Source organism: Panthera tigris, chromosome D3, assembly GCF_018350195.1.
Source record: "Panthera tigris isolate Pti1 chromosome D3, P.tigris_Pti1_mat1.1, whole genome shotgun sequence".
In the NCBI taxonomy this organism is placed as follows: Eukaryota; Metazoa; Chordata; class Mammalia; order Carnivora; family Felidae; genus Panthera; species Panthera tigris.
In genome coordinates this window covers 29,548,742-29,561,113 of record NC_056671.1, presented here as the reverse complement: position 1 = coordinate 29,561,113, position 12,372 = coordinate 29,548,742, and the positions used below count along the sequence as shown (strand labels likewise).

The 12,372-nt window shown below is 47.4% G+C and overlaps 1 protein-coding gene across 1 annotated transcript in view; it reads right to left on the bottom strand.

Moving 5' to 3' along the window:
- PI4KA (phosphatidylinositol 4-kinase alpha) overlaps nt 1-12,372 on the bottom strand; it is a 113,542-nt gene that overhangs the window by 28,855 nt on the left and 72,315 nt on the right. Inside the window, exons 24-29 of the mRNA XM_007091068.2 lie at nt 7,124-7,194; nt 6,916-7,040; nt 5,615-5,696; nt 5,307-5,390; nt 3,997-4,086; nt 1,747-1,866 (exon numbers count right to left, since the gene is read on the bottom strand). Coding sequence (XP_007091130.2) covers nt 1,747-1,866; nt 3,997-4,086; nt 5,307-5,390; nt 5,615-5,696; nt 6,916-7,040; nt 7,124-7,194 — 572 coding nt within the window. The remainder of the gene's footprint in view (nt 1-1,746; nt 1,867-3,996; nt 4,087-5,306; nt 5,391-5,614; nt 5,697-6,915; nt 7,041-7,123; nt 7,195-12,372) is intronic.

Here is a 12,372-nt window from a genome sequence, read left to right as displayed (position 1 = left end):
GCCACTTGCTGTCCCTTAGCCTGAATATACTCCCCTGCAAAAATGTGGAAAACAATGGCCTTTTCACCAGGGATTCCGTGATATCTGCGCAGCCCCCAGACAGCAAATGGCCTGCACTGCAGCCTACCTCCCTCCCTGGTAGAACTACTCCAACTGTTTCGGCTCAGACGTCTGGTGCAGTGTGATGGGGAGGGCAGCCCTACAGGAGTTTTCTGACAGTCTCTATGCAGCAAGAGCCACTGGCCTGAGACCATGCTTCTCAAACACCCCCTAGGAGCTGCTGTTCCCTGAATGCCATGGGGAGATGTCACTCTGGTGGCCAGCAGGCTCCTGTGCTTTTCATGGAGCAGGGGCAGGTTGGCCAGGATCTCCATTACAACCAACAATCAGAACACACAATACATATATCCTTTCCTCCTCAGCAATAGAAAAGGGAAAACCACACCTAAATCTCTTTTTCTACAAAAAAAAGATTTAAATCTTTTAGGAAAAACTGACCTCTTACAAGCTAGCCTAGAAGAGGACAAGGAGTTGTCAAAGGCATTCTAAGGCATTCCCACTTCTGGCCTCTGCTTGTGTCCTCAGAGTGGTGGAGACCCAGCTCAGGGAGCTGATCTTACGCCGCTGGGCCTGGCCTGTGAGCACAGGGTGTGCTGGTGACACTGGTATCTTCAGAGAACATGGAGTGACCTCTGTGAGAGCTCTGAGGATGACACGGGCTGTGAGAAGACACTGGCTACCTGTGGCACTGCCCCAGCCTCCACAAGGAGGCTGAGAGCCCCCAGCCCGCCTAATGGGCTCCTCCCTTCCTGCTTAGACTTGTGGCCATGGTGAGAAGTGGCAGCGCCATCCTCCCTCCTCTGCACCCCCACCCTATCATGTCAAAGACATGATAAAAGACAGGCAGCAGCCTCTCCACCTCTCCACCCCGAGAGAGAGAGTTAAGAGGCACAGAGTTAAGAAGCACATAGCCACACTTGCTTGAGACAGACATCATGGTAGGCCCTAAGGCTGGGAGACACCAACATGCAACACCGCCAGTCAGATCACCTGCTGTCAATCTGCTACTTTGATCCGAAACTCTGATTTAACTAAGAAAGCACTACTTCACGGACGTGCTGCCCTCTAAAGTGATCTTCAGTGGAACAAGACCAAGTTGAAGATGTGTGTGCCAGTATGCTTTGGCACCTGCTGAAACAGGAAAATCCAGCAAACGTTTCCAATCAACATGACTATAAGATAATGCTGACCTTGTCTCAAAGAGATCAGTTTCCTTCCTTGTGGATACACAGAAATCCAAATCTGATATCATTAATGAATCAAGAAACAGTAAGGATGGGGAGCCTGGGTGGCTCAATTGGTTAAGTGTCCGACTTCGGCTCAGGTCATGATCTCATGGTTTGTGGGTTTGAGCCCTGCGTCGGGCTCTGTGCTGACAGCTCAGAGCCTGGTGCCTGCTTCAAATTCTGTGTCTCTGCCCCTCCCCCACTCATGCTCGGTCTGTCTCTCAAAAATAAATAATATTGAAAAAAAAAAGAAAAGAAAGAAAGAAACACAGTAAGGAAATGCCTGTTCTACTAACCTACTCTCTCTGAACCTGAGTATCTTACATGGGATTCCAATCTGCCTACTGCTAGCATGGCCGCATATATCAGAAAAAGCTACATATCAGCTTTGGTCTTGCCCCTCATATTGTGGCTCCCATTGCTGAAGGAGACTCCTGTTCCTCAGGAGGCACACACATACCCCGAGAGTGGTGTTCTGCTTGTTGTAGCCGGCAAAGTGAAGGATGCTTTCGGTGGCCATGGCCAGCCCCGTGTGCTGGGACAGTCCTGACACCCAGTTCTGATGTTTGTTCAGATATTCCTGAAGTCAGAAAAAAAAAAAGGCTGTTTTACTTTAAAGGTAAGAATAATACTTTATAAAATAAAGTGTGAGGTAGTAGAGCAAACATTGGTTCCAATGTTAGGTCCATCCCTTGCTGTGGGACCTTCAATAAATTAAAGCCCCCCCTTCCCCAACTGACTCTTGCTCATGTGTGAACGAGGACGATTTCCCCAGAGTGGCAGGCACACAGTAAATGTGACAGGACTGTTTATTCTTTGGACACATCCTTGCTGAGAATCTGCCACCTGCCAAGTCCTGTGCTAGATACCTGGAAAACAGTTGTAGAGTTCTAGTCCCACTGTCAACACGCAGGCAGTTGTACTGCTTGCCTGAGCAGCCCTGCTGTGAAGGAGCGACCCAACAAACAGCTGGAAGGCAGAGTAAGGGCCAGAATCTGCCTGGCCAACTAGTGGAAGGGGACACCTGGCAGAGCGTGGAGATGTGAGAAGGGCTTCTGCTCTGGGGACCATCAGGGGTCAGGGGTTAGCACTGCAGGAGCAACAAGTACAAGGGCTAGATGGCAGGCAGCCAGCCTGGGCCAGAGATGGGCCAGGCCTGAAAGGCCTTGTGTGCCAGGTGGAGTTTAGAGTGAGGCACAGGACTCCCCTCAGGAAAGTGCATGTGAGCACTGAGTTACAAAACTGTGCCAGTGGTTTTGGAGGGTTTATGGAGCCCCAGAAACCCAACCATGGACCCCGTGGCGATGGGGAGTGGCTAATGAGCAAAGGTAGCAGATTTGCTATTGACACAGGCCCAGCATGGTGGATGACTCAGGACAGGCTACAGTGACGTGTCCAGGCGGGTCGGGGACACTAAAGGTAGGCAGTGAGGGCCTGACAGGAGGTGGGGTAGGGTTCAGACAGACTAGATGTCCAGGGGAAGGGAAACAGAGCCTGGGGCAACACCAAAGGGAGGCCTGGTAGAAGTACCAAGACCAATTCAAGCCTCAAGCTTGTTCATTTTCCACTCCTTTCTTGGGCCATGGTTGAAGAAATAAACAGCTCTCCCAATTAAGGCCTTTTTTTTTTTTTTTTTGCTTAATGAACCCTTTTAGGAATGAAAGGGGCTTCCCCTGTTTAGAGCTCAGCCTTGGGAGCTGACGCCCCTTTCCTCCATGTGAACCAAAAGAAAAGTCAGTTCCCAAAAAGGAACAGTTTGAAAAAGTACCACAGTCTGAAGAATACTAGTGTATCCACTAGACAGTGACAGCTGTCAAGCTATAGGCATGGCCTAGTTACCAGGCCCATCGCTGTCCAGCTTAGCTGCTGAGTGCCTGACAGAAGGCTCCATTTTTTTCATTTCCCCAATTGCTCTAACCTCACCACTCCTACATCTTTGTGGAAGGAAGAACTTTAAGGCAACACAAGGCACCACCCATGGGTTCTTGCAAAATGTGTTTCCAAACAGCCTCCAAGCTGCTCGGTCCTTCCTGGATTCTGAACACAGAAACACTTTGGAACTAGCTTTATCTTAACAAATGTTGCTGAGGTCAACTTCACATGCTCCTCTAGATGCACCTTCTCTTTATTAAGCCAGATTTCTTCTAGTGGGATTTTTCTTCTTTAATCCCTTTTCAGGTGACTTTTTCCTCTCATGAATTGTGGTATTTTTGGTCCATCTCTGCTTGACCAGAATAATGGCTCACTTTGTAGTCATTTGTGTTCACACGTCAGCACTTTGGTCTGCAAAGGCTCATGTGCAACTCCACATACAGCCTGGATAGGGCTCTAATGGGACAGCAGCCTCACTCCAGCTCCAGCATTCGGCAGAGGTGCTGCTACTAGACTGGCAGGCCTCCTCACTCGCGCCCGGCCTGCCACACACCTGGCACCTACCTGGTGTGAGTGGTCAGTTCCCTGGGTCTGCCTGCCCACAGATCCCATCACACCTGCCCCGCTCACCCACAACCAGTACCCTTACCCCACAAGGTGTTCCTAACAAATAGCAGCCTCTGAGGTCTCTGTTATTCCCAGACACTAGGCTAATGTTTTTGGTCTCTGTTTATGCACATTAGCGCTGTTTCTATTTTGAGTTCACAGTCTATGAAAGTTCTCTGGATCACTGGAAGGAGCTTAACAAAATTGCTTTTTGGTGATTTCAAGAAAGTACCTGTAAGTGGGACTTGGTGACCGTAGGTGCCCACTTCATTGCCTCCTGTAGGATCATTCCACAGCGCGCCGCGAAGTCCTTCACGATGCTCTGGAAGAGGGTGTGATCAAGCCGAGGTCAGTGTATCTGGGCTGTCAGAGGATGTCAGCTACAAACTGTATTTAGTTACTTTTGAGGGCTGAAGTCATACCCCTAAAATGCATGTGTTGAAGCCCTAGCCCCCACTACCTCAGAATGTGACTGTATTTGAAGATGGTGCCTTTAAAGAGGTAATTAAGGTAAAATGGTATCATATGAGTGGACCCTAATCCAATCTGACTGTGTCCTCGTAAGAGAAGATTAGGACACAGGCACAGAGGGAAGACATGTGAGGACACAAGAACACGACAACCATCTAAAAGCCAAGGAGAGAGGTGTCTGAAGAAACAACCCCGCCAACACCCTGACCTCAGATCTCCAGCCCCCAGCACTGTGAGAAAACAAATTTCTGTTATTTAAGCCACTCAGTCTGTGGTACGTAATCATGGCAGCCCTAGCGAATGATTAGAGTGACTACGTTCTAACACTGAGCCTTGGGGTATAGGGCACAGACATCCTGGTCTGTGGTCCTGGTGTAAGGCTGGGCGGCAGGGCCTACACTAACAGTGCCTCACACGGCCACTGGGCAACATATGTCCTGAGTCATTAACTGAAGGAGAACGCAGGCCATGGCAGGTAAGAACCAGTGCAGGGGCCTCGTCACCGTGTGGGGAACTCCCTGCCCACAGCTGGAGGCCCAGAGGTTGGGACATGACCTGGCCCTAGGTCTGAGCTGTGGTCTGAGCTGAGCTTCAGTCAGCCACCATGAGGGCTCTGAGTCAGACCTCGCACAGCACAGCCTCCTTATCCGGAGCTACTTACTCCATCTATTTCCCACAGCACCACAAAAGGCGAAGTCGTTCCTCACTACCACAATGACAGGTAGTCTGCACACCTCACAGCAGTGAAGTTCATCTGACAGTCATACTTGCTCAGGCAGCTTTGAGAAGCTATAAACTGACAGGCAGCAGAAAACCTCTTTGGCAGCTGAACTAAGAAAGGGCTTAGAGTCAACACGGCTGTGGGGCAGGAGGAAGCTTAGTAGACAGTCCCAGCTGGGAGTGAGTCAGCACCCCACTCTTATTGTGAGACTTTCTCTCCTGCGGGCTGGGAGAGAACGCTCACACCTTAAACTTCTGGGGACTGAATGACACAGTGTGTGCAATGTGCCAGCCCTGACACTAGAGAAGGCAATGAAAATGGCTGTTAATTAGGAGACGGCTGCCACCTACCTCTCGGGCTTCACAGGTGTCTGGAACAGTGATCCGATAGGGGGCGTCAGGAATGTCGTAGTAAGGCTGGTCCTTGTGAATGTCCTGAAAACAACCAAGCTCCCTTTTCCAAACCACCTTCCCTGGGTGCCTCTGCTCATGCTGGGCAGCGGTGTTTGCCTCCATTCCCCACACCTGTCCGGTCTGTGACAGGCTTCCAAACTTACTGCAGCTCATTGGTAAAGGCCAGGACGGGATCTGGCTTCCCCACCCCCAATTTGGCCACTTGCAGCATAAATCAGGCTCTGGTATATGGCAGGGACACTCACAGCGCTCAATGACAGTGACAGGGTCTGGAGGATGTCCAGCATGGTCTTCAGCACTGTCCCGCTCCAGAGCAAGTGGGGAAACCTGCACAGACAGCCATATCTCAGGGTCCAGGAGACAAATCTTCAAGGAATCTGAGTTCCTTAAAGTGCTGCCTCGAGGGGTGGGGCAGGGTGGGGTAAAAGCCCCACCTCCTGCTGCCCAGCTGACGGTTGGAGGAGGTCAGGAGGTCTCCCAGGCAGGGCACTCTGTCAGAAACACCCCCTAGGCACTTGCCAGTCCCACTCTTCAGAGCCTAGATGTGGCCTCACGTGACCTGCTCTCAACCTAACATTGATACTGGCTGGGACATGCTCCCTCACTCCCCAAAGTGATCCTCCTTGTTTTTGACCAGGGGTCCCCAATATTTTTACATGATGGCAAAATAGAAAATGGCCATATTTGCATGACACTCTAGCTCAAAGAGAAGAAGCTGCTCCTGGATGTGGTGGCCAGGGTGAGGGGAGCAGACTCTGTATAGCTGTGACTCATCATGGCCCTCTGCTTAGGAGGTCCAGCTCAGACACATGTCATACACGTGCTAGACTTGCTTTCTGGCCCTGCCTAGACCAGGCGCACAGCACCTGCAGCAGGCTCCAGAACTCCTGGACGCTTGCATGGAGCTGAGGGCAGGCCCAGCGTGGCTGTTTGCTGCCTCTGGCCTTTACATTGCAGACAGGCTGGTCCAGCCCACCTTTGAGGGTTCTCGTCCATGTGGGGGCATGTCCCTTGAAAGTCTGCTTTGGCTCCCAGCACAGAGAGCCTGGAGTGGAAAAAGGTCTGTGTGGGCTCTCCTTCCTCTCTGAGGAGCCTGGAAGACACTGATTCTACCAGGGACCTCTGGCTGGGCTCTGGGGTAGGAGATATCGCTTAGGATGGCTGTGAGCTTCCCAGAGTGAGCCCAGAGAGGCCCTGTGGCAGGGGAGGGTGGGATGCAGAGACACAGAGACATAACACCCCTTGTCAGGAGCTGCACTGTAAGTAACATCAATAGCTCAGAGTAAGTAGAGGTTTCAGGACCAAACTTCAGACCCTGCAGCAAATTCCATGACATTCTGAGGGAGGCCGCATTGCCATTTGAGAGTTTAAATTCTGACTCCAATTTTGCTGCATTGATAATGTAAGGATGGTTCTTCCCTGATTCTAAACCTAGAGGTGCGCGCACACATGCGGGCTCTCTCTCTCTCACACACACACACACACACACACACACACACACACACACACACACACACACACAGCATTAGAAGGAAAATGAGCTTACTTATCCACTAGACCAGACAGATACTTGTCTGCCACCCTCCGTATCCTCTTGTGAATGTGGTTGAAGTTCACCAGGAGAAACTGCGCATGCCGCTCCAGCTCTTCCTCATTTTCCTTGGTCTTAGCCTGGAGATTCAGAAGAGACAGGTACAATAGGCGCCCTCCACATGCTTCCAGCAGACACACGCTCGCGCTCTGACAAGGCTTACTTTATCTGCCATCATGTTTAGGAAGGCATCAAATACTTTGTCTGCGACGGCAATCACACACTGCATCATCCCTGAAATGAGGAGGGAGTTTCCATGGGTCAGAAGCATCAAGAGAAAGAGACCAATCCTGGCTACTTTCAAACATAGTGTTTAGAAATGATTTTGGATTACAGACAAATGGCAGAGAGAGCACACAGTTCCCACATACCCTGGACCCAGTTTCTCCTGATATTAGCAGCTCAACTTGTCAAAACTAAGAAGTCGACACTGATATACCGTTAGCTCAACTTCAGGCTTTATTTGGATTTCCTGTTTTCCCACTAATGTCCCTTTTCTGTCCCAGGATCTAATGAAGATGCCATGTGGCATTACCCATCAGGTCTCCTTTGTCTCACACAATCTGTGCTGATTCCTTGGTCTGTTCTTGCCTTTCATGAACCGGACACTTCTGAAGAGCACAGGCATTTTGTAGGATGTCCCTCAATTTAGGTGTGTCTGATGTTTGCCTGTGATTAGACTAAGGTTACAGGGAAAGATTTTTTTCTTTTTTTGTATTAAGTAGGCTCCACACCCAGTGTGGAGTTCAATGCAGGGCTTGAACTCACAACCCTGAGATCAAGACATGAGCTGAGATCAAGAGTCAGATGCTTAACCGACTGAGCCATCCAGGTGCCCCTGGGGAAGATACTTTGAGGTCATGCAGACATCTCATTTCTCTTCAAGATTTTGCCCACATTTTAGTATCTGTCAGTGGGATGTGCTTGCAGAAGGCACTCTGGCTCTCACTAGGATTTTGTTTTCTTCATTTTTTCTACTTTTAGTAATTGGGATTCTGTAAGGAAGTTCTGTCCCTCTTTCCCCATGTTTGATGTATTCAATCATCTAATCAGTATAGACTCATAGATATTTATTTCAGTCACTGGGTCATAATCCAATACTGTCATTATTTGCTGCCCAAATTGTTCCAGCTTTGGCCATTGAGAACTCTTTCGGGGAGACTCAAGTCCTTGTGACATGCCCACATCCCTTTTCTTTTCTTCTTCCTTTCCCTTTTTTTCCTTTCACAGGACCTTCCTTTCTGGCACTACAAGGTGTCCCAGGCTCATCTTGTATTTTCCCTGCCCCAATTCTCTGTAGAATCAACCTTTTTTTCCTTGGACACTTGGTTCCTTTTAATGCAGAATGGTATTTAGAAAGCAAGATCTGAGCACTGGATGTGCTTGTTGCCACCAGAGTACAAAGCAGATTTTTTTTCAAGTTTATTTATTTTGTGACAGAGCGAGTGAGTGGGGTAGGGGCAGAGAGAGACGGAGAGACAGAGAATCCCAAGAAGGCTGCACACTGTCAGTGCACAGAGCCCAGTGAGGGGCTTGAACTCATGAACCGTGAGATCATGACCAGAGCTAAAATCAAGAGTCAGATACTTAACTGACTGATCCACCCAGGTGCCCCTATAAGGCAGATTTTAAAAAGCAACAGTACAGCACAAGCATCACAGTGCTGATGTAATAAAGTGCTGCTTGCCCACCAGTGCTGTCCCACTTATCCAGTGTCCTTTTTTTTTTTTTTTTTTTTAAAGATTTTATTTGGGGGTGGCACAGTTGGTTAAGCATCTGACTCCTGATCTCAGCTCAGGTCATGACCTTACAGTTTGTGAGTTTGAGCCCTCCATTGGGCTCTGCACTGATGGCATGGAGCCTACCTGGGATTTTGTCTCTCTTTCTCTCTGCCCCTCTCACTTGTGCGCACGTTCTCTCTCAAAGTAAATAAACTTAAAAAAAGTTTTCTTTAAGATTTTTTAAAAAGTCATCTCTACACCCAATGTGGGGCTTGAACTTACAGACCCTAGATCAAGAGTGGCATGCTCTACCAAGTGCGCCAGCCAGGAGCCCCATCCAGTGCCTTTAGGCTGGCTAAATGACAGAGCTGTAAGGTCAGCAGGGCAGAGAGATAAGGAGGTGCCGCACCTCTGTGCCCCAGGCAAAGCACAGAGCCGGAAACACAAAGATGCATCGCATGTGTTTTTTATGAGGATAAATGGGCCCCCAAAGCTCTCAGACATGGAAAATGATTAGTGTGATGTGGACAGATGCCCAAACAGGGAGAGGCTACTTTCTCAGAAGTTGGGTTGGTGGATGAAATCTTGTTTGGAGGGGTGTGTTTAGTGTAGTATCTTTTCATATAGCTCTAAGGAAACTGAAACTGTAAGTTTCTAATAAAAAACAATCAGATAGTAGTGGTCAGATGCCAGTCATCAACGCCCAGTAGCCTCTCTGGAGATTTTTACTTAAAAACAGCCACTTTGCTTTTTGCACTTTCCTTTTACACTTTAACTTGGGACTACCTCGGTCTTAGTCTGCACCGACTGACTAGGCAGCTGGCAGGCTGCATTCCAAGAACACATGGAGGCTGGGCTCACACCTGCACAGAGGAGGTGCCAGCCCTCCCCTTCGCAGGCTGCTAGATGCTTCTTATAACCTCCTTCCTGCTTGGTTCTGAAAACTCATGAGTAACACATCTCCATAGACATGTCCTTCCCACCTCTCATGTTTTAGGAGAGAAAAGGAAGAGGAAAGTACACTCAGTAAATATACATTTATTGGCTTAACCTAAGTGCCATACTCAGAACAAAAACAAATAACCCATTTGGAAATCATGTGGAAGAGTATGGTGTACTGTGAAAATTAAAAAGTGTCCATAAGGTGCACATCAGTTCCAGTGCAATTATGACAAAGTAACAGAAAAAACAGACCTTAGGAGAGAGAGGATGACATTTAGCTTTAGAAAGGTATCTTATTCTGTCTATAGATACTCTCAATAGGAGGCTGGCAAAATGTGGTAGGTTCTTAGGCCCCTTTGGGCTAGTAATCTCAATTTTTTTGTTGCCTACCTTCCCTCCTAGAGCCAAAGAAGCTCAGGGTGACCCAACTGTCTAGCACAAAACAACTGTTATATAAACAATGGGCATCTGGGTGGCTTGGTCGGTTTGGCCTCTGACTCTTGGTTTTAGCTCAGATCATGACATCACAGTTTGTGAGTTTGAGCCCCATGGAGGACTCTGCACTGGCAGTGTGAAGCCAGCTTAGGATTTTCTGTCTCCTTCTCTTTGTGCCCCTTTCCTGCTTTCTTTCTCAAAAATAAATAAATAAACATTAAAAAACAAAACAATGGGTGGATGGACAAGGGGAACAAATCAATGAACAGCTCAGTCAGTGGTTAACAGTGTCTCTACTATACTCTCAAGTGGTCCTTGGGCATGTGTGTGGGACTCTCTGAATGTGGGGCTTCCTCTTCCTGTGTCTACACCCTGGTGGGAGGGGTTTCCTACCTTACAAAATTGCTTGCCTGCATCTCCCACCATGGCCTCTAAAGAGCTCCTCCTCCTCTAATCCTTCCCCCTACTGCCAGCAGGGGGAGCTTCCAGAACCCATACACTACTTCCTTGCCTACTCCACAAAAATAAATAAACGCACCTAATTTCCTGACTGTCATGTAGGAGTGATGTGATAAGGGTTCTATAAAGGACTTACTGGACAAAGGTCTTATATGAAGCAGCACCTCAGAACCTTGGGGTGATTTTATTTTTTATTTTTAAAAGTTTTATTTTTACGTAATCTCTAGACCCAAGGTGAGACCCAAATTCATAACCTGGAGATCAAGAGTTGTACTCTCCACTGACTGAGCCAGCCACGTACCTCCTTGGGGTGATTTTTAAAAGGATTTCTTCAAGGACTGATTTTTCAACAATAGGAAAAATGGCAGAAAAATTATCTGGGGATTAATTCTCTACTGGCAAGAACAAGTTGATAGATTCTTCAGAGTGCCGAAAGAGCCTAAATGTCCATCAACTGATGAATGGATAAAGAAATTGTGGTTTATATACACAATGGAATACTACGTGGCAATGAGAAAAAATGAAATATGGCCTTTTGTAGCAACATGGATGGAACTGGTGAGTGTGATGCTAAGTGAAATAAGCCATACAGAGAAAGACAGATACCATATGGTTTCACTCTTATGTGGATCCTGAGAAACATAACAGAAACCCATGGGGGAGGGAAAAAAAAAAAAAAAAAAAAAAGAGGTTAGAGTGGGAGAGAGCCAAAGCATAAGAGACTGTTAAAAACTGAGAACAAACTGAGGGTTGATGGGGGGTGGGAGGGAGGGCAGGGTGGGAGGGAGGGCAGGGTGGGTGATGGGTATTGAGGAGGGCACCTTTTGGGATGAGCACTGGGTGTTGTATGGAAACCAATTTGACAGTAAATTTCATATATTAAAAAAATAAATAAATAAATAAATTAAAAAAAAAAAAAAAAGATTCTTCAGAGTGCCAATGACTTCTGGCATGGAAAGGTCTCCTCTCTACTTAATAATAAATTTATTGATTTTAAGAATTGTCAATTAGCAGTCTTTGAAATATTTACCCACACAGTTAATCAATCAGAACTCATGGCCATAATGTACCCAAATATTTAAGCACAATTATAAAACTGATCAAGTTCTTCTAAGCATATAATTAAAACATAGGTCTAACATTTCAGAGTCTCTTATATTTTTAAACACTTTAAAAATCAACACAGAGACCAAAGCAATGATGCTTAAAACCTGTCAGTGTCCTTATACTCAAACTGGTTAAACAGTGCCTATACTATGCATTTAATTTTTTTCTTTGCTATCTTTTTTAAATGTTTATTTTTGAGAGAGAGACACAGAGTGCGAGTGGGGGAGGGACAGAGACAGAGAGGGAGACACAGAATTGGAGGCAGGCTCCAGGCTCTGAGCTGTCAGCACAGAGCCCGACGCAGGGCTCAAATCCACAAAGTGTGAGATAATGACCTCAGCAGAAGTCAGACACCCAACGGAGTCACCCAGGTACCCCTATTTTTTTTTTTAATGTTTATTTATCTTTGAGAGAGAGACAGAGAGACAGAGAGACAGAGAGAGACAGAGAGAAACAGAGAGAGACAGAGTGTGAGTGGGGGAAGGGCAGAGAGAGAGGGAGACACAGAATCTGAAGCAGGTTCCAGGCTCTGAGCTGTCAGCACAGAGCCCGATGTGGGCTCGAACTCATGGACCGTGAGATCATGATCTGAGCCGAAGTCGGACGCTTAACTGACTGAGCTACCCAGATGCCCCTGTTATCTCAATTTTAATAGCTCTTCTTATTTTCATTCCTATTCTTATCTTAGGTTTGCCCTACTAGAATTCCAGTAAGTATAATATTTTAGTACCATCAGAGAGTTTCAATT